The sequence below is a fragment of the Chiloscyllium punctatum genome, chromosome 15 (assembly GCF_047496795.1).
Source record: "Chiloscyllium punctatum isolate Juve2018m chromosome 15, sChiPun1.3, whole genome shotgun sequence".
Taxonomy (NCBI): Eukaryota; Metazoa; Chordata; class Chondrichthyes; order Orectolobiformes; family Hemiscylliidae; genus Chiloscyllium; species Chiloscyllium punctatum.
This window is the reverse complement of record NC_092753.1, coordinates 60776143-60799100: the sequence shown is the minus strand read 5'-3', so window position 1 is coordinate 60799100 and position 22958 is coordinate 60776143. Positions and strand designations below refer to the sequence as shown.

The window sequence follows — 22958 nt, the reverse complement described above, 5'->3', positions numbered from 1 at the left end:
TATATGAATAGGAAGGGTTGAGAGGGATATGGGCCAAATGTTGGCAAACGGGACTAAATTAGGTTAGGATATCTAGTCGGCATGGACGAGTTGGATTAATGGGTCTGTTTCCATGCTGCACTGCTCTATGACTATTTACTGTACGATCCTGTTACAGTTTGACACTACTTTTGGCACAGTTTAAATAACAAAATGCTTGAGCTTTGATGAGTTTAATTTTCCCAGATCTTTGACTATTGGGAAAAAAAACTGTAAAATTTGTGCCAAGGAGAATAAAAAAATCACATACAAAGCAACCAACATTCCATTAGCAAACTTGCTGCCACATCAGTCATGCACAAAGACCAAATTAACTGATTTCAAACATCTTCGGTATAAATCAGATTCATTTGCCACCCAAAAAGCTGAATGTTAACAGTTGGAAAGTGTGAAGGCCTGTTCAATTCTGACATATCAGCTTTTCAGATGGGGCGATAGCCACATGATAGTGGCTGCAGTCACAGTGAGAGAAACTGGGAGCTGGGCAAACAAGGCAAGCAACTGCACATTTCCTTAAACAGATTGAAATTAACAATATGAAAGGCAAGTGTAAAATAAAGTGGGTGAATTCAATATCAAGTCAGGTACAGAGAGAAAGAGGAAGGGGACAATTTTTTAAATTTAATGTCTGACATTTTTAAAAATTTCTAACAATAATTAAAGCTTGAAGATTCTATACTTGTAACAGTTTATTTCAATGTCGGCACTAACATTTATCATGTCATTAAGAAAAATTAGGCTAAAACAGACATACCTCCATACTGCAGTGAGTTTAGTGCATATTTTTACAAAGTTAATGGCAGAACAGCATGATTCTGACAGCAGCTTTTGGATTGCCTTGTTTTTCCATGCATCCAACCTTGCCTGCGTGCAGCATTTGCACATAATTAAAGGTTTTAGGCACCCTGTTATTTTCGTAATATTATTTTAACTGCTGTCTTCTCTCCTCAAGGCTTTGTGCCACTGAAGTAGCTATGGATGTCCTGAAAAAACCCTAAAATTAATTTATTCCAATTAAGCATGTATTTTAAGAATAGAGTCATACAGTTATACAGCACAGAAACAGACCCTTCGGTCCAACTCATACATTCCAACCAAGTTTCCCAAACGAAACTAGTTCCACTTGCCTGCATTTGGCTCATATCCCTCTAAACCTTTCCTATTTGTGTACCTGCCCAAATGTCTTATAAATGTTGTAACTGTGCCTGCATCTACCACTTCCTCTGGCAGTTCATTCTACATACGAACCACCTCTGTGTGAAAAGGTTGCTCCTCAGGTCCCTTTTAAATCTTTTTCTTCTCTCCTTAAAAATATGCCCCCTAATTTTGAACTCCACAACCCTAGGGAAAAGACATTAGCTCATCACCTTATCTGTGCCTCTCATGATTTTATAAATCTTTACAAGGTCAGCACTCAACCTCCTACACTACAGTGAAAAAAGGCCCAGCCTATCCAGCCTCTCTTTAAAACTCAAACCCTCCAGTCCCAGCAACATCCTGGGAAATCTTTTCTAACCCCTCTCCAATTTAGTAACATCCTATAGCAGAACGACCAGAACTGAACACAGTGCTCCAAATGTGGCCATACCAATGTCTTGTATAATTTCAACATGACATTTCAACTCCTATACTTAATGGTCTGAGCCATGAAGGTAAACATGCTGAATACCTTCTTAACCACCCTGTCTACCTGTGATACAACTTTCAAAGAACTACATACCTGAACCTCTGGGTCTCTGTATTTGACAAAACTACCCAGCACCTTGCAATTAAGTGTAGAAGTCCTGCCCTCGTTAGTTTTACCAAAATGCAACATCCATTTATCCAAATTAAACTCCATCTGCCACTCTTCAGCCTATTGACCCAATTAATTAAGATTTCTTTGTAATCTTAGATAACCACCTTCATTGTTGACTATACCACAAACTTTGGTGTCATCTGCAAATGTACAAACCTAGCATAGATCCCTGCAGAACACCACTGGTCACAGGTAAGGAGATGACTGGCAAGTTGGAGGCTTTCAAAAGTGAGGCATTATGTTCCTGCTAGAGTCAAAGATAAGACTGAAAAGTGTCGGAAACGATGGATGAACAAATGATGTGTTGGACTGAGGTGGACAAAGTTAAACAACAGGAGAAAGTGAGGACTGCAGATGCTGGAGATCAGAGCTGAAAATGTGTTGCTGGAAAAGCGCAGCAGGTCAGGCAGCATCCAAGGAGCAGGAGAATCGATGTTTCAGGCATAAGCCTGATTCCTGAAGAAGGACTCATGCCCGAAACGTCGATTCTCCTGCTCCTCGGATGCTGCCTGACCTGCTGCGCTTTTCCAGCAACACATTTTCAGCAAAGTTAAACAACACCAGGTTTATAGTTCAACAAGTTTATTTGGAAGCACTAGCTTTCAGAGCTCTGCTCCTTCATCAGGCGGTTGCAAAGCAGGACCATAAGACACAGAATAAAACAAGATTACTATGCCATGCAAGTAAAATGATATATTTAACAAGCCTAGATTGTTGTTAAGACCTTCAGCTTTTAGAATGGGTTACAGGTTTCGGTTTTCTCTCTCATTTATACACACATACACCCCCACACTCACACCCACACACGCATGCACCCTCTCATTGGCTTATACCCCATCACAGTCAAACACACACTTTAACAAGCTTGCACTCATGCAAAAACACATTCTCATGTGCACTCAATCACAACACACACACACACACACACACACACACACACAAATACAAGTCAATGGGGTGAACTTGTAGGTGCAGAATTATATATGCAGATACATTCTATTTTGCTCAAAAAATGCACAATCTGCAGGCAGACAATGCAGTCAATCCATATAATATTTTCTAAATTCCACTTTGGAAATAGAACCAGTCTGACTCAAGATTGGGATACAGACAGACTCCGATCCCACACCTTTAATTCATTGTCTGAGCTGAGATGCTACCTTTTTCTTCAAAATAAAGTCTTAAGTTATCTTGAGAATGTGACTCCAAAGAAGTTCTAGGATTTACATATTAATGAACCAAAACCTGTAACGCATCCCAAAAGGTGAAAGACTTAACAAGACTCTAGGTTTGTTAAATATATCATTTTACTTGCATGACACTGTAACCTTGTTTTATAAATTCTGTGTCTTATGATCTTGCTTCACAATCACCTGATGAAAGGGCAGCGCTCTGAAAGCTAGTGCTTCCAAATAAACTTGTTGGACTGTAACCTGGGGCTGTGTGATTTTTAACTGGATAAACAAAGACATTGAGGCACTGGGCAAAATAAGGAGCCAGCATAAATTAGGAATGGGCAACTGGGATCAAGTGAATCTCTTGAAGAGTATAAAGGGTGTAGGATCTTTCTTAAGAGGGAAATCAGGAGGGCAAAAAGAGATATGAGATAGTTTTAGCAGATAAGGTTAAGAATAATCCAAAGAGATTCTATAAAGTAAATTAAGAGCAAAAGAGCAACTAGGGAAAGAATAGGCCCCTTAAAAGATCAACAAAGTTGTCTATGTGGGGAACCATAGGAGGTGGGAGATATACTAAATGAATATTTTAGGCTGGTTTTTATTGTGGAAAACGACATGGAGGCTAGGGCACTCGGGGAAATATATATTAATGTCTTCAAAACAGTCAACATTACAGAAGATACTAAGGCCTTAAAAAACAAAGGTGGATAAATCTCTGGGACCTGAACCAGGATATTGTGGAGAGTCAGGGAAGAAAGTGCAGGACTCCTAGAAAATATATCTGTGTCATCTATGGCCACTGGTGAGTTGCCAAGGAAAGGAGGGTGGCTAATCTTATCCCTTTATCTAAGGAAGGCTGTAGGAGAAGCCTGGGACCTCTAGACCGATGAATCGGATGTCAGTGGTAGGTAAGTTGTTGAAGGGGATTCTGAGAGATAGAATTTATACGTATTTGGAGGGAAAAGGACTGATTAAGGATAGTCATGGGACATCATGTCTCACAAACTGGATTTGAGTTTTTTTGAGGATGTAACCAAAAACGTTGATGAGGGCTGAACAGTAGATATTGTCAATGTGGGCTTTAGTAAAGCCTTAAACAAGGTTCCGCATGAGAGGCTAATTAGTAAATTAGATCACATGGGATTCAGGGAGAGCTTGCCAAGTGGATACAAAATTGGCTTGAGGGTAGAGACAGAGGGTGGTAGTGGAGGGTTGCTTTTCAGACTGGAGGCCCATCCCTTGTCAGCTGAGAGTACTACAGCTCACTGAGCCCTCCTATTCCAGTGCCTCTCTGCTGCCTGGAACAATATTATCCAACATAATTCTTGCAAACAATAATCCTTTGAGAAACTAGTGCAATATTGGACTTTAAAACATATTGTTGCTCCAGCCTGCATTATTCCATGCCAAACCCATTGGGCGGCATGATGGCTCAGTGGTTAGCGCTGCTACCTCACAGTGCCAAGGACCCGGGTTCGATTTCAGCCTCGGGCGACTGTGTGGAGTTTGCACATTCTCCCAGTGTCTGCGTGGGTTTCCTCCGGGTGCTCCGGTTTCCTCCCACATTCCAAAAAGATGTGCAGATTAGATGAATTGGCCATGCTAAATTTCCCATAGTGTTAGGTGCTATAGGGAAATGAGTCTGGGTGGGTTACTCTTCGGAGGGTCGGTGTGGACTTATTGGGCGGAAGGGCCTGTTTCCATACTGTTGGGAATCTAATCTAGTCTTATTACTGCCCAGTAAACTGACTAATGGCCCTTGCTGCCTTGTAGATCATTCTAGGGCACTCTCAGTAGCAAGGAACACATTTTATAGGATTGACATTGTTCCTGAGTTGTTGGATTGTGTAGTCAGTAGTGCAGATCCAACAGTAATTACATTTTGTAGCTTCTTCATTATGGCACATGGCTTTGAACAAGTTTTGGTATCCCGAAGAGAGCGGACAATATAAACATTACATGCAAAACATGTTTTTAAAGTAATAATTAAAACAGAGCACTTAAAATTTTCCAGTAAGGCAAGATGCATGTGAAAATAATAAAAGGAGATTTGAAATGGTAGATATAACTCGATATCTTAAGGAAATACCTGCCGTGTGACAACTGCTACCCCTGCACCCCCTCCGCCCACAACCCCACATGTTGCAAGCGAGATGTACATGGACATTCAAGCCTAATTTTATGGTTAAACCGGGTCAATTAAGCTCCCAAGATTGAATTTCAAATGAAAGTGAAGCTCAGAAACATCAATCTCTACACTTTCTATATTGGTTCCATCTGAATCACACACTTGTAAGTACAGCTCCACTTTTAACTCCATGCTTCCTATGGCATGACAGCACTGAAAAAGATTGCATCTTCAGGCAATGGAGTGAAATTGAAAATGATGCTACCGATACATATAATCCCTTTTGGTATTCTATTTGATGAACTGTTATAGCATTTTAGAGTTTAGATAGCTTAGATTCCCTACAGTGCAGAAACAGGCCCTTCGGCCCAAAACGTCCACACCGACCCTCCGAAGAGTAATCCACCCAGACTCATTCACCTACTCCCTACTAATACACCTATCACTATGGGCAATTTAGCATGGCCAATTCACCTGACCCAATTTGTGCTTAAAATTCTATGTTATTTGTGCCAGTTTCCCAATTTGTCCCAATTAATCTAATCTGCACATCTTTTTGGACTATGGGAGGAAACTGGAGCACCTGGAGGAAACCCACACAGACACGGGGAGAATGTGCAAACTCCACACAGACAGTCACCTGAAGATAGAATCGAACCCGGGTCCCTGACGCTGCAAGGCAGCAGTGCTAACCACTGAGCCACTGTGTAGCCCCACTTAGTGGCCCAGAAATTGTTTGGAAAATAAAGATGAGTTTAACATCTATATTACTCTTGCTATAAAGCCACTCAACAATTCGCAAGTTGATACACGTCAGGAGGTCCAAACTGCCACAATTTGTTACAAGATTTTAACCACCATGCTTGTGAAAATAGGAGCACAAGACCGTGAATTTCAAGATAATGCTGCTCTTTCCTAATAAATATGCACACAGTTAGGATAGGTAGCATCGTTAAAAGTTCATTTAATGATGTTCCTGCAAAGCCAATTGATTTCTCCAGAGCAGGAAAGAAATTGAAATTACTGATACTTATTCCTATGATCAGAAAATTTTGTTCTCATAGGTTCTTTTTTTAAAAATAATACTTCCCTAAATTTTATTTTTAGTTTTCCTCAATTCAAATTTTCATGCTTCCGGGTTTCTCTTTCTTAATTCAATTTAACTCCTAGGTCATGGGATTCCTTCACTGCCTTTCCTCTTTGTTCTTTAAATTGCTTAAGAATATTGTGAGTCCGATTGCTTGCCAAAGTCCTAGATGCCCTGAATTCCTCGCAGTTTCACAACAGGCAATTATTACTTCCCACTTCCAGCAATCCTAAAGGCAAAAGATTTTAGCTGAAGTTGAAGGGAGGTAAAGTCTAACAAGGCATGCTGCGGTTGTGGGTATGTTTGCCAAGCTGAGAAGTTGGATTTGCAGATGTCTCGTCCCGTCTGGGTGACATCCTCAGTATTTTGGAGCCTCGTGTGAAGTGCTGCTGTACTGTCTCTTCTGGAACTTATTTGGTTCCATTCCTGCTGCTTCCGGTTGTTCATTGCAGTGCTTGGTTTATTGCGTTTAGGTCTACATGGTTGTTGATGAGTGCCATGCTTCTAGAAATTCTCTGGCTGTCCTATGTATAGCTTGTCCTATGACCGTTGTCTTGTCCTCGCTGAAGTTGTGGTCCTTCTCATCTGGGACAGCTAGTCGTGTGATCGTCGTGTTGTTTGTCTGTTAGGCATTTGCGGATGAAGTTGGGGGGATATCGTTCTTAGCATAGACTTTGTCTCAGAACTAAGAACTCAGAACTCAGAACTCAGACTTCTCTAATCACTGGGATTCATGACAGCCCATAAACCAACAGTCATGTACAGACAACAACTCACCAGGATAAAAGACCCTATATACCCATGATCTGCAGGGCTAACGTAATTTACAAAGTTCCATGCAAAGACTGCAGGGAATACAATATAGGAAAAACAGGCAGATAACCAGCAATCTGCATCCATGAACACCAACTAGCCACTAAACACATCCAGCTGTCCCTAGTATTCACACACACAGATGGCAAGGACCACAAATTCGACTGGGACAACACAACTATCATAGAACAAGCTACACAGAGGACAGCCAGAGAATTTCTAAAAGCATGACACTCATCCACGGTTTCCATCAACAAACACATTCACCGAGACCCAATATACCGGCCACTACAACAAACTGGCAAGCGGAAGCAGCAGGAACAGAGCCAAATCATTTGCAGAAGACACAGTATAGCAGCGCTTCACAGGAGGCTCCAAAGCACTGAAGATGTCACTGAGGCAGGAGACGAAACGTCTGTAAGTCAACTTCACAGCTCAGCAAACATACCCACTACCACAGGAACTGGCAACCGAGTGACAAATCTTTACGCAAACCCCAAACAAGGCAGGTTATGAGTTGACACACTCCATCAAATTCTGGGCCAATTATTGACTTACAATGTATTTACTTTGTCCCTTCAAATAATTCACTGTTTTTCTGATAACATCCTGCATCATTTTGGAAATAAGGAAACACTTAGTAGCTTGCATGGTTTTACTTGAATTCAAGTTAAAAGAAAGAAAACTATAAAGCCAATTTATAACAATCTTTCTATTTATTTATTTTCTGCTTGCTGCACTGTTGGTTCAGCTGAGTTAACAAGACATTCAATAAATTTCAAATCCAAAAGTTTTGTTAAGTGTAATAAACAGTTTGCAATCAAAGCAATTATTATGGAACTTGCCAACACATGGTCAATAAGAAGCTTTGAGGAATCTGTTTAAGGAAAGACCATGTATTTCACCTAATACATACTTCTAAGTACAGGAAGCAGTCACTGAAACCACCTTAATTATGGAGTGGAAAGAAAATCACATAACAATCCAGTGCCAGAGAATAGATTACATTTAATTGAAACAAATAACTTCGTATTTTGTGATTCTGAACCCAGGTTTTGAGCAGAGAGATTTCCTATTGTATTCTATATCTTAAGTGTTCAAAGCTACCATTACACAACCACATCATTTCCATTCTTATTTTTGAATCAGTAGTTACTCATTTATTAGAAATTATTTTAAAATTTTAGACGAGACCATATTTTTCCCTTTCAAACTGAATTTTGGATTTGTGAAGGATAAAGTGGCACACTTACTGCACTTAAAACTTTACAGTATGCCTCTAAATAAGACCATATTGTTCATTTTATATATTTTACAAGGCTTTCATTCCATTATTTTGCCAGGACCCTTGGGACAGTCCACCTGGCATCTCTAATATTACATGGAACTACAGTTCACGGTTTGATCCTGTTTTACCTTGTGATTTCAAACTTCTTGAGCAGGAAATATCAGCTTTGAAGAAAAGATACTGTGCAAAAAATGTAGATGTAGTATTTTAGTCTGCAGAGAAGAACAGGGGACGGAAAACAGACATGTATTGTAAGTTATAAATTTCAACCATTTCTAACCAGTTCAGTAACGTGCTACTGTATTGGCCCTTAGAAAATATATACAATGGCAATAAAATGTTTCTGCATGTCTTGGGACATGAGTACTTTAATAATGTCTGTTATTATTGGAATAAAAACTGTGCATGTGTGGTCAAAACATAAACAGCACCTGGTTTAGCATATAATGCCTCCTACTCTATTCCATGTATATCACTACATAAGAGTTCTTTAAGTTCTAGGCTACAGTGAATCTTGTGTCAACAGCTGACCAACACACTCTCCCTTTCACCACTGTCTATATTCATTGAGAATGTCAGCATGGCTTTGTGAGGAGCAGGTCATGCCTCACAAATCTTATGGAGTTCTTTGAGGTGGTGACATGACAGGTTGATGAAGGTGGCGTATATGGTTTTCAGCAAGGCATTTGATAAGATTCCCCAGAAAGTTAGGAGGTATGAGATACAGGGAAATCTGGCTGTCTGGATTCAGAATTGGTTGGCTGACAGAAGGCAGAGTGTGGTTGTAGATAGAAAATATTCTGCCTGGAGGTCAGTGGTAACTGGTGTCCCGCAGGGCTCTATTCTTGGGCCTCTATGCTTGTAGTTTTTATAAATGACTTGTATCAAGAGGTTGAGGGGTGGGTTAGTAAATTTGCCGATGACACAAAGGTTGGAGGTGCCGTCGATAGTATCAAGGGCTATTATAGGCTGCAGCGTGACATAGACAGGATGCAGAGCTGGGCTGAGAAATGACAGATGCAGTTCAACTTGGATAAATGTGAAATGATGCACTTTAGAAGGTTGAAGTTGAATGCTGAATATAGGATTAAAGACAGGGTTCTTGGCAGTGTGGAGGAACATAGGGGTCTAGGTGTGCAAGTACATAGATCCCTCAAAGGTGCCACCCAAGTGGATAGGGTTGTTTAGAAAGCATATGGTGTTTTGACTTTCATTAACAGGGGGAATCGAGTTTAAGAGCCGTGAGGTTTTGCTGCAGCTCTACAAGACCCTGGTGAGACCACACTTGGAACATTGTGTCTAGTTCTGGTCACGCTATTATAGGAAAGATACAGAGGCTTTGGAGAGGGTGCAAAGAAGATTTACCAGGTTGCTGCCTGGACTGGAAGGCTTGTCTTATGAAGAGAGGTTGACTAAGCTCGGACTTTTCTCTCTGGAGAGAAGGAGGAAGAAAGGCGACCTGATCAAGGTATACAATGAGACGCATGGATAAAATCAATAGCCAGAGACTTTTCCCCAGGGCAGGATTGACTGGCACGAGGGGTCATAGTTTTAAGTTGTTAAGAGGAAGGTATAGAGATGTCAGAGGTAGTTTCTTCTCAAAGAGAGTAGTGAATGCATGGAATGCATTGCTTCTACCACCACCACTGGCAGAGTCATTAGGGACATTTAAGCGACTGCTGGACATGCATATGGACAGCAGTGAATTGAGGGGTGCGTAGGTTAGGTTATTTTATTTTATTTTAGATTAGGAATAATCCTCGGCACAACATCGTGGACCAAAGGGCCTGTTCTGTGCTGTACTTTTCTATGTTTTATGTTCTATGAGGTGCTCTCAATAAATAGCACAAGGTCCCAGATATGGTGACGTCCACATTTAAATCAATTTGCCTAAAAATCTATTTTGGTAGCAGATGATTTTACCAGATTTCACCTACATCAGTGAGACCATCTCATCTCTGAAGAATCATTACCAAACCCTTGAGCATTTTGTTAACCCAAATCTCCTCCCTTCTACTTTCATTCAAACTTGTGCAATGTCTGTTTATCCTTCAGACTTCGAGTTCCATGAATTTGCCTCGTTATCTGCCCGGGCTCCTTCAGCCCGACCCAACCTCCATTTGTAAGCATTGCCAAACTCCAACATTCTACACACAACCCATCTACCAGCTTTCTGCTTTTAACAAAAGCCAATCTTTGAAAACTTCATTTTTTTTTAAACCTAGAAACATAAAGCGTAGTAGCAGGAGTAGCCCTTCAGACCTGCTCCGTCATTTAATATGATCAAGGCTGACCATCCAACTCAGTACCATGTTCCTGCTTTTACCCCTATCTTTTGATTCCTTTAGTCTGAAGAAATATTTTGGTCTTTCTTGAGAGTCTTTGATGTTCACAAGCTCAATTCCTACAGTGTGGAAGCAGGCCATTCAGCCCATTGAGTCCACACCGACCCTTCAAGAGCATCCCGCCAGACTCACCCCTTTAACCCTATCCCTATAACTCTGCATTCTTCCTTATCCCTGTCCTAAAAGGACTAAGGTTCATCCTTTGACTGTGATCCCTGGTTCTGGACTCCCTGGTCAATGAGAACACCCTTTCTGCATTTGACCTATCTAATCCATTAGGATCTTATAGGCTTCTATAATATCTGCCTCATTCTTCTACACACCACTGAATATGGTCCTAACTGATCCAGTCCACCCTATATGTCAGTCCCATCAATCCAGGAATCAGTCTGGTAAAGCTTTTTATACTCCCTCAATAACCAGAAAATCCTTCCTTAGGTGGAGAAACCAAAATTGCACATAATATTCCAGGTGTGGTCTTACCAGTGCCCTGTATAAATTACAGCAAGACATCCCTGTTCTTGCACTCCAATCCTCTTGCTATGAAGGCCAACATACCATTTGCCTTCTTTATCACGTGCTGTATCTGTATGCTTATTTCAACCAATTATCATAAAAGGATACCCAGGTCTCGTTAGATCTCTATCTTTCCCACGTTATTACCATTTAGATAATCTGCCTGACTAGCTGTGGTACGAAAGTGGATAACTTCACAACTATCCACATTGTACTGCATCTGCCATGTGTTTGCCCACTTACGTAACTTGTCCACACTAAAGCTTGGCTGCATCCACCTCACAGCATACTCTCCCACCCAGCTTTGTGCCATCCACAAACTTGCTGATATGATGTGCACTTTCCTCAGTGAAATCGTTAATATACATTCTGACTTGCTAGCTTTAGATGCTGCAACCATGACTCCACACTGTAACAACCGAAAACATCTCCACTTTCATTGTAAAAATAAAAGGGTAATTCTTCTCTGTTTAGTCCAACATACCATCACCATTGATACCTGTACTAATTTACTTCGAATTAGTCAGATTCGCATCAATGGTCTTCACACTATGACAGAGGCAATTTCCAACCTCTGTTTCAATGGTACACTCCCTGGTTCAAACATCAGTTTACAACTGCTCACTTTCCTTGAAAATTCCTACTATTTCAAGAACATTTCCAAACCTTCTTTTCCTTATCACAAAATCAAAATAGAAACACTATGTCCTGCAGCTAGACTGGAACAGGAAACTGGTGCCACCTATGTCTTCACTTTGCACCCACTGAAAGGCTGACACCCACTTGCTCATGTGGCTCTTTGCTTGCTACCTCAGAGGCCATCATGTGTGGATTCTTCATTGGCAAATGGGAGGGTGACACTCTGTTATTTCAATTACGTGGAGCAAACAGCAAGGAAGTGGGGCAGCGAATGGCAGGGAGACAATGAGGGTTGCGGAGGAGTGAAGTGGTAAGCAGGGGTCAACCAAGTGTTAAAGACGAGGGCAGAAAATAAACCATGATCCTAGGATTTTTGACTGGTATTTTGAGGTTAAATATTCTGTGAAAATTACAATCTTTAAACATATTAGGTTGGTGGAGTCACATCAAGCACCTGTACTTTGGAAAATGTTTGAAAAAGAACAATTTTATTGTTGTTGCAATTGTTAAGGTATCTTTGACTTGCTCAATGCTACTCATGGGCTTATTCTTTGATGCAGAACACTAACTGTGGTGTTGCTGGCTGTGATGTCACAGGCACTGCAACTTCATGTGGGGGCGAGTGTGCCCCCAGCAATTTTGGTGGCAGCAAACACAGCCTACACAAAGTGCTGTTAACATATAGGTCCAGCAATAATTGTGGAGCTATGTTTCAAATACTACTGCAATTTCTTTCTCCACAGACAGCACCAGACCTGCTGAATATTTGTATCATTCTTGGTTTAATTACAGCCTTTCAACATCTGCAGTATTTTGCTCTTGTTCTTTCCATCACAAACCATGTCTTGGATATCTGTCGCTTGTAACTTCAATCCAAATGTCTGACAATAAACATAAGCAGTTTATGAACTCCAAAAAAAAAGACACATGCTTGACAGCTTCTAAATTTCCATCTACTCCATTCACAGGTATACTGTCTCCCTCTTCTGTCCTGACATTGCAAAGTGCATCTCCCTCCCGCAGTCCAACTATAATGTTTGCTCAATCTCATCTTGTCGCAGTCACAACAACCCAATTACTCCTTCTAGATCTATTTTCAAACCTAAACTCTGGAGTTGTGTTTAGAAAAATAGCTATCATTACATCTTCCTTCAAAAAATTATTCTAAATTCCTTCACATTTCCTGACATGGCCTTTTATGTCAAGGTAACCATTCAACTCTACGTTTAATTCATCCTAATCTGGTCTCATCTGTTTATTCCATTGAGACTGTTCTGGAAAGCATTACCAGTAGTGTCTTGTGATTATTACAAACATAGCATACTGTGATTCTTTATCTTGCTTAATGTGACATTTAGTATTTTGGAACCATTTATTCATAGTTTCTCCATAGCTTCTCCTTTGTGCTCCATTTCATTGTAATTCACTGTTGTCTCCATTTTTCACGCTCCCAACACGACCTCCTCAAATGATTTCCTCTCCTGTGCCATTGTCCCATTTTATGTCCCATTTCTGTTTAACATTTGGGACACAAATTATTTTGTTATTCCATAATCCCATCCATCAGACTATTCCTGATAATTCTCACTGCAATTGTTACGCACAGGTAACCAAGTGCAAGCTCATTTTAATACTTGCATTCTGTTCCATTACTCTTTTTTGTTAAATAAGTTCAGTGGTTTACTAAAAACAAAGGGAGTCACCATTTGCTTCAGGAAAATACATTTTTAATAAAATATCCATTATCTTTCCATGGCCTAAATAATTCTTACATTGCATATATGGTACACTCTGAAAAAGGAAACAATTTCATAAGCATCACTAATACCAAAGCAATCTGGAACTTCAGCACTTTCCTTCAATTGAATTACAAATTTCAGAAAAGATCTCATGAACTCTCATCTCTCATGAACTGGAACTGAACAAAATCACATTAAGAACCTTGCTTGATCAGTAATGCAGAAGAACTGCTGGGATACATCTACTCTATCACTGACATGTTGTCAGCTGACAGAATTTTTTAAAAGTCTGCTCCAATTAGAAAAGATAGCTTATAAAATGTCTAATCAAATTTATAAATCGTGCATGTATAATTTCTGCAACTCATAAGGAAAATCCTCACTGCTTTACATCTGGTAACTTGTAAGGGATTCCTTTTTTGTGGGATGTACTCTCCAGTCAGTGGTTCTACTGTAATGTGTCCTCAAAAAAAACATCTGTTTCACACATGGTTTCTGAAAGCTAAAGTGACTAGCATTGTTGCATGTGACAAGTAAACACACATTCTTTCAATCTCAAGTCGAATTTACTCGTAAATTACTACAAGGCCTAGCAAAGTTGAAAAGCATGTTAATTTTACAGCTGATCTTTTATTCATTGGGTAAGGTATTGGAGAGAATCAACTGGCAACTGCTCTTATCTGAAAAATCCTGTCATTAAAACATTCATGTAAATAGTACTCAGAAAGAAAGGGGTACGGTGAAGTGACAGGGGAGTTACTTTGGAATTATGTTGACAACAAAGAAAGCTGAAAGACAACAAATGATAATAAAAAAGAAACTTGACAGTAAAAGAAAATAAAGGCATTACAGAGTTAATATCAAAAGATTCAGAGAGAAGATGGCTAGAAATACTATAGATACAAAGTAAGAGATGGTCTGCTCCAATTACAACATTTAGCTAGTATAGAATCTAATATTCAAAGAACATATATGAAATAACAAAGACATGCTGGGAATTAGAACATACATTGTGTACAAAGTGCAATTGTTTAAAAATAATGTGATCCATATTCAATTCAATTATTAGCATGAACAATATATCCCATAAAGATGGCTGGCTATTTTTTGAAAGCAATAAATATTTGAATTTTCTTTTTAGGAAACCAAATTCTTCCAATCACAGATAAGGAACAAAAATGACTTTATTTCTCTGAATACAAAATAAAGAAGCTTTAATGAACATGGCTTTATCATTCATTCAATCTGTTGTTGCAACTTTTTCAACTAGTCTTGCAAAGACAAAAGCTGGGACCAATATACCAACATCAGGTTCATTGATCTGAAATCATAAAATCATAGAATCTCTACAGTATGGAATATTTTTCTGCAGAGATGCTGCCAATCTCAGTACTTTCAGCATTTTGCCTTTTTATTTCAGATTTTGATTATCTGCATTAAAGTTGGAACCATATCTATCTACTTTATATGGAATCAAACAACTTCTGTGTCTGAAGTAGTCAACTACCTAATTTGAATTTAAGCTAAAGTAATAAGCCAGCAATTTAAATTTAAGACATTGGTAACCATTCCATAAAGTTTTCCTATTAAGGACCATACTCATTGTTTTGCACTACATCAAAACAAATCATGTAAAACCCAACTTTACATCAAACTTAAAATGCTTAGAACCAGGAAGTTGTGGCAAGTTCCATTTGGACTTACAAGAAAGAAGTTCAAGTGTTTTGAGCCATAGACATCTTCCCAGTCGGAGATGAAGCAACACTCCAGAATATGTTTTTAACCTCAATAATTGTCGGAACGCAATAAGTTACAACCACATCTCACATCCCATTGCATTCACAATTTATTGATTTAATATGCGAGTTGGGAGGAAGAACGGGTAAAATGACTGTACCTTGGAATGAGAATAGCAGTGATTGAGGAGAGCCTGAATCAAATAAGAGGATGAGACCAGAGCTGCTATTGCTTCACACTTCTAGCAAGACAGACATCTCTCTTCAGAAAATTAGCTAGGTTTTCCTTGTTTTCCTTTATTCTGCTTCTTTCCAAATACCCACACAGTCCCAGCTCCTCAGCCCAACAAAGCCACAAACCCATTCATTCTCTTTTGCAAGTTTTAGTCCTATGTTTCCTTATTCTCTTCCTCTTTTCATTCTTTGATTATTCTCCCTTTAGTATTTAGTGACATTATAACTGCAAAACCTCATTTGGGGTGGAGAGGTGGAGAGAGAAGACAAAGAGGACACAACAAATAACTCAACCATTAAGAGGAAAATATTCGACCAGAAATTGAGTTCAAGATTACAGTGAAAAAAAAGTCAGAGATTGCAGTTGGGGATATGTGCTGGGGAGGGAAGAAAAAATTGCTGGACCTATGGAGATAATGAAGATTTTTTATTTGATTGCTTTAATGCAAAATACCTGAGCCATTCAACACTCTTTCACATTTTATGGATAATGAGATAGGTTTGCAGCAAATTGTGCAATTAATCCTCCCCAAAAATTTACACTATTGTAACTTCATTCTTTTTGGTACGCAGTGCAAAATATGGGGTCCCAATAAGGCCTCTACAAAGGCTTTTAGGAATTCAATTCGTTTCACTTTCTAAAAGTCAGGAATATGATTTAAGTCTATGAATATTTGATTGGTCCCTTTAATGGAGAATAAATATGAGCAATTAGCACTCTTTACACTTTATGAACAGTGTGAATTTGTGCCAGATATGAACCTTCTAAATAATGTTATCCTTTGCCTATAGTGCTGGTAGTTCTGCTGATTGACACAGTCGTCCATAAAGTATTTCCAAATGTAGCCACTGATATCTCATTCTTTTCCTTATCCTTCATTCCCATCATATGTTGGTCTTCTGCACTGAGAAAGAGTAAGGAAATAACTGTCATGTTTCAGCAATCCAGCCTTGAAAATACAATAATGCCAAGCCTTCATTGGGGGTAATGACCAAAAATTGCATTCCTTTAAGAACTTTCACTTAAAAATTGGTACATTTTAAAGGTTACATAAATATTTGACAAAATGTAATTATGTAGCCTCACTTAGCTGTACATTACAAATGAAAAAATTTCCAATTAATTACTTTTGAAATGCTAGCATTGTTATGAAGACAAACATAGCACTCAAAATACATTCAAGATTCACAGAGAGATCTTGTCTTTTATCTGGAGATGTTTATTCAGATATAAATATTTCTTACTTTGATCAGTGCTATAGAAGTTTCCATATCCACCTGAACAAGATTATATAGATTTGCTATTGTACGTAATCTGAAAGATTTCACCTCCAATAGTGCAACAGTATTGTGTTGCTGACGGCTTTGCAGTGGGAACTGAATGCAAGTCATGATTTGGAGATGCTGGTGTTGGACTGGGGTGTACAAAGTTAAAAAACACAACACCAGGTTATCGTCCAACAGGTTTAATTGGAAGCACACTAGCTTTCGGAGCGTCGCTCCCTTCATCAGGTGATTGTTTTAGGATTGAGTCCTCCACTATCACCTGATGTGATTTTTGACTGAATGCAAGGTTGTTTGACTCAGTTGCAAATGCTTTCACTGAGCCAAGTTAACATGCGTACTTTTAACAATCACTCTACAGAGATTGAGAGCAGATTGTTAAAATTTTATGGGCTTAACAGTACTGCAATTGCTGAAATTATTGTAGAATAATCTAAGGATAATTAATTCCACAGTCTGACGAGAAGACAGCGAGTTTGCAACAAACATTAAAATAAATTATATTATCTTTAACCATTTTAAAAGTTATGATTTTCAAACCATTTTGCCTTAAAAGAGAATTCATATTCTGATAAACACAGACATCATCACTTGGTAAAATGTGACCCAGATGGGCATTTAAAAAAAAATTCTGCGTTCAGTCTCTTTAAAATTCAGCTCATCCAGAGCTTTGTTGCTCATATCTTGATACTCCTCAAAACCTACAAATTTAGTCATCTTCCCTAAAACCTCTTTATGTAGGTTAGTGCTAATTTTGTTTGATGGTGGTTTGTAAAGTGCCTTGCAGTGTTTTACTTTGTTAAACATGCATAATTTAATAATAACCCTGAGATACTCAACTATTGAAACTTGAAGTTTTGCTCTTCCCATCTCTTTAGAACCAGGGAAAAAAAAAGTGGGAAAAAGTGAGTTTGATTAAGGTGTCAATAACAAGCAAATTCTAGGAGGAAAGGGTGATATTATACACTGACTAGGCTGGATATGAGTAAATCTGTAATTGAATATCTTGTACAGTGCTGCGATATTTATACCATAATGAACCAAGGCCTGATTCCAATGAAACTAAAATACAATTGCTTCAACTCAACAATGGGAGGCTGATACAATTGTGGTCTTTGAAATATTACTTTATAATAACACTGCAGCAATTAACCAGCATTAATCGTCCACTTCTTATTGGTAGCCTCTTTCTTACATGTCAGTCATGACTCAACTGGTAACATGCTTGTCTCAGTGACAACATTCTGTGTTCTAATCCCACTCTGACATTTGAGCACAAAATTCTGAATTCCATTGCATTACTTAAGATATGTCATTTTTCAGATGAAATGTTAAAACTGAGACAACATCTTTCCTCTTAAATGGAGGTAAAAGGATCCCGAGGCACTACTTCAAAGAAGAACAATGGAGTTATCCTTAGGATGCTGGCCAACATGCATCCCTGAATCAACATCACAAAAGCAAATAATTTGGTTGTTATCACACAGCTATTTGTGGGAGTGCACTGTGTGCAACTTGGCTGGCACACTTCTTATGTTATAACATTAACTGTACATCAAAGTACTTTGTTGGCAGTGAAGAGCATATATTGTATTGAAGCACTTACATGAATGCCATTTTTTAAAAATTCTGTAACTCCCTTCCTATATTTCACCACCTACATCTCCATCTTTAAAAATCTCACAATGCTTCTGATTTAAGTGCTCCATCACTACTTCTAACGATCACTCCATGACTCAACATCCAATATCACTTGCAACTGTCCATTTTATTTTCTTTCGTTATCATTTTATTTCATCTTTCATGTCATTTCCTTCTTACTCCACTCCCTAGTATAGAAGGGTATGTATACATGGAATTTGTTAAATTTCAAGGAGTTGTTTTATATGGATATATTTTGACTTACCACAGAGAAACAAGTACAAGGTTCCCCATGGAAGACTGGTTGGCAAGGTTCGATCTCACGGAATACAGGGAGATTTGGATACAGAACTGGCTCAAAGATGGAAGACAGAGGGTGGTGGTGGAGGGTTGTTTTTCAGACTGGAGGGCTGTGACCAGTGGAGTGCCACAAGGATCGGTGCTGGGTCCTCTCCTTTTTGTCATTTACATAAATGATTTGGATGCGAGCATAAGAGGTACAGTTAGTAAATTTGCAGATGACACCAAAATTGGAGGTGTAGTGGATAGCGAAGAAGGTTACCACAGTTTACAACAGGACCTGGGCCAGATGGGCCAGTGGGCTGAGAAGTGGAAGATGAAGTTTAATTCAGATAAGTGAGAGGTGCTGCATTTTGGGAAAACAAATCTTAGCAGGATTTATACACTTAATGGTAAAGTCCAAGGGAGTGTTGCTGAACAAAGAGACCTTGGAGTGCAGGTTCACAGCTCTTTGAAAATGGAGTCGCAGGTAGATAGGATAGTGAAGAAGGCGTTTGGTATGCATTGGTCAGAGTATTGAGTACAGGAGTTGGGAGGTCATGTTGCGGCTGTACAGGACATTGGTTAGGCCACTGTTGGAATATTACATGCAATTCTGGTCTCCTTCCTATCGGAAAGATGTTGTGAAACTTGAAAGGGTTCAGAAAAGATTTTGCAAGGATGTTGCCAGGGTTGGAGCATTTGAGCTACAGGGAGAGGCTGAACAGGCTGGGGCTGTTTTCCCTGGAGCGTTGGAGGCTGAGGGGTGACCTTATAGAGGTTTACAAAATTGAAGGGCATGGATAGGATAAATAGGCAAAGTCTTTTCCTTGGGGTTGGGGAGTCCAGAACTAGAGGACATAGGTTTAGGGTGAGAGGGGAAAGATATAAAAGAGACCTACAGGACAAATTTTTCCACACAGAGGATGTATGGAATGAGCTGCCAGAGAAAGTGGTGGAGGCTGGTACAATTGCAACATTTAAGAGGCATTTGGATGGGTATATGAATAGGAAGGGTTTGGAGGGATATGGGTCGGGTGCTGGCAGGTGGGACTAAATTGGGTTGGGATAGCTGGTCGGCATGGACAAGTTGGACCAAAGGGTCTGTTTCCATGCTGTACATCTCTAGGACTCTATAATAAATAAAGAACAATGATTTCTTTTTTTCTTCTATGACTGATGAGAGGTGCAACCAAACGTAATAGGCTGGGAATTTGTCTGGCTTGGACACCATTATAAAGCTGAATTAGCAGATTCAGTTCAACTGATAGTCAGAATGAAGCTCTAAACAAAAGGCAAAGAACTGCAGATGCTGGAAAACAAATAAAAACAGAAATTGCTGGAGAAACTCAGGAAGTCTGCCAGCATCTGCGAAGAGAAAGCAGTCAATATTTCAGGTCCAGTGAGCCTTCTTCAGAAAGCATTTTTCTCTCGATAGATGCTGCCTGACCTGAGTTTTGCCAGCAATTTCTGCCATAATGAAGCTCTCTGGGTTAACAAGTAATACTAATTCAGCTGGTTGTAATACTTACACTCAAAAGAAAAGAATCATCAGCATCAATTGCTTACACAAGAATATTATGTGGAGGTGTCGGTTTTGAACTGGGGTGGAAAACGTTTTTAAAAATCACACAACACCAGGTATAGTCCAATAGGGTTATTTGAAAGTACAACCTTTGGGGCACTGCTCCTCCATCAGCTAGCTACCTAACAAAGGAGCAGTGCCCCAAAAGGTTGTACATCCAAATAACCCTATTGGACTGTAACCTGGTGTCGTGATTTTTAACTTTGTACACAAAAATATTACAGCCACAAAGTTCCCTTCCTATCTGTGCTGGAAGATTCAAGTCCCATTTGCCCTGGAGATGCATCTCCACATAATATATATGAACATTTGATTAAAAGTAGGTTTTTATTCATTTTTAAAAAAATTATAAAGGAAATACTATTGGGGCTGCAAATTCTAGAAGCACCATAATTATCTAAAATGATAATTGCAGCAATTCAACCACTGCTTTTACCTTACACACCTAACAATCCATCAATTTACAATCCAGGTACAGCCAACAATAGCAATACACATAATTGAATTAAATATTAAAATGAAGTACTCGCAAATCTAAACTACACAACACATTGATTCAGGAGACCAAAAAAGTAACGATTCGACTTCCTCCCTGCACCCAAAGTGTCACTGTGTGATAAATTACCAACCAGAGATATTTATATTCCCTTCACACATACTTATACTAGCCGTATGGTTGCAGCTGGGGAGCAGAGGGAGAACAGAAATTATTCTGACTTTGTTTCAGGGACAAGATAATCTTGCAACGGCAAAATGATCGTGGTACCCGTAACGTTTGTGTCACAGCCCCCGGATCCAAAGCAGGGGGCCAGCCCATGCAGCAAAGCCTTACACTCCCCGGCTATCAGTTAGCACAGGCCGCGCTGCTCCGGCTCACTGCCTGGGCAGGTTTGAGGGGGGGGGGGGGGAGTCACCGCAGATTCACAACGAAAGGCTTCGGGTGGCGCAAATACCTTTGGTGCCAGGCTAGATTCGACGCGGAAAGATCCAACCCCGAGTTTAGAAACTGGAAACCTCATCACCCTCTTCACAACGGGCGCCGCCATCTTCAGGTGAAAGGTCAGCAGTGAGGTCGTGTGACATCACCGCGGAGGCCCCTTTGCCTTGGTGGACAATCAGGGTCAGTGTCTGATCAATGTCTGACTGAAGGATTGTATACTTCTCATTCCCCCAGCAAATTAACAAAGGGTTAAACCTTCGATGCTGTTGCATTCAGCATAAAGCCAGGGACATAAATCTGGTGAAAAGTAAGCTCTTTCTAACTCCTGGGGTTGCATTAACTGCAAAACAAATGCAAGTGAGTCAAAGCAATTCCTACTGTGCTGGGTAGTCTTTATCTCCCCATTTGAATGTCATTGAGTCATAGAGCTTTACAGCATGAAAAAAAACCTTCAGTCCACCATGTCCATGCCAGTCATCAGACATCTATTTATTCCAATTCTGTTTCCTAGCACTTGGTGTGCTACAGTGTTTCAAGCATTCATTGTAGATCTTAAATATCTTCAGGGTTCCCTCCTCTGCCACACTTTTAGACAGTGTGTTCCAAATTAGAGACAAAAAAAATCCCTGCAGATGCTGGAATCCAAAATAGACAAAGTAATGGTCCTGAAAAAGGGTAAATACCCAAAACATTGACTTCTCTACCTTCCGATGCTGCTTGGCTTGCTGTGTTCTTCCAGCCTTTTGTTTGACTCCAATGAGTTTCAGATACCCAGAACCCTGAAACAAAATTCCTCAAGTCTCCTCCAAACTGCCTTGACTAAGGAAAGGTTTCTCCCGATTTACTCTATGAATGCCCCTCATAAATTTGCACACCTCAATCAGATCCCCTTTCAGCCTCCTCTGCTCTAAGAAAATCTCCAACCAACTAGTCTCTATTCATAGCTGAGTCTCTGCAGCCCAGGCAACATCTTGATGAATTAGGCTACTACCCATATCACTGGGTGGGTACTTCATCATGGATTTTTAGGTCATCACAGCCCCTGTACTTTTGTATCTTAATTCCATCGTCTTGCTAAACTCTATTGTGTACTGAGAAGCTTTTGGAAAAGAAGTCAGACACCAAGTGCTCTAGCTCCTGAATTTAATGACATTAGCAAGTTTTGTGAGATTTGTAGCTCGGGTTGAGGATGTGGATGTCGGTTTGCTTGCTGAGCTGGAAGGTTCATTTTCAGACATTTCATCACCATACTAGGTAACATCTTCAGTGATGAGAAAAAGAAAGGAAATGACATCACCAATCCAAGGAAACCCAAACATATAAATAGAAAGCAGGAAACACCAGCAGTGCTTCGTCTGGAGACTCACTGAAGATGTTACCTAGCATGGTGACGAAATGTCTGAAAATGAACCTTCCAGCTCAGCAAGCAAACCTACATCCAAAATTTAATGACATCTTTATACACTGTGCATGCCTATAACTTATGAATACATTACAAGGATCATGAGACTGAAGTGAATCCAGAAGTTGAAGGACATTAGTGAAGTTGTTTCAGTATAGTTGCAATTCTGGCATCTACCTAGCAATATGGTCAAACTTCCCAGAGCTGTCCCATCCATAAAAAGCAGGGTTGTGGAAGGGCTCATTGACAAAGCTATCAAGTGGGAGTGACAAAGCAACAAACTGCTC

At 39.7% G+C, this 22958-nt stretch overlaps 1 protein-coding gene across 1 annotated transcript in view; it reads right to left on the bottom strand.

The window, feature by feature from the left end:
• Positions 1–21502, bottom strand: part of wars2 (tryptophanyl tRNA synthetase 2, mitochondrial) — a 73294-nt gene extending 51792 nt beyond the window's left edge. Inside the window, exon 1 of the mRNA XM_072585259.1 lies at positions 21283–21502. Coding sequence (XP_072441360.1) covers positions 21283–21375 — 93 coding nt within the window. The 5' untranslated portion in view covers positions 21376–21502. The remainder of the gene's footprint in view (positions 1–21282) is intronic.
• Between the last annotated feature and the right edge of the window lie 1456 nt (positions 21503–22958).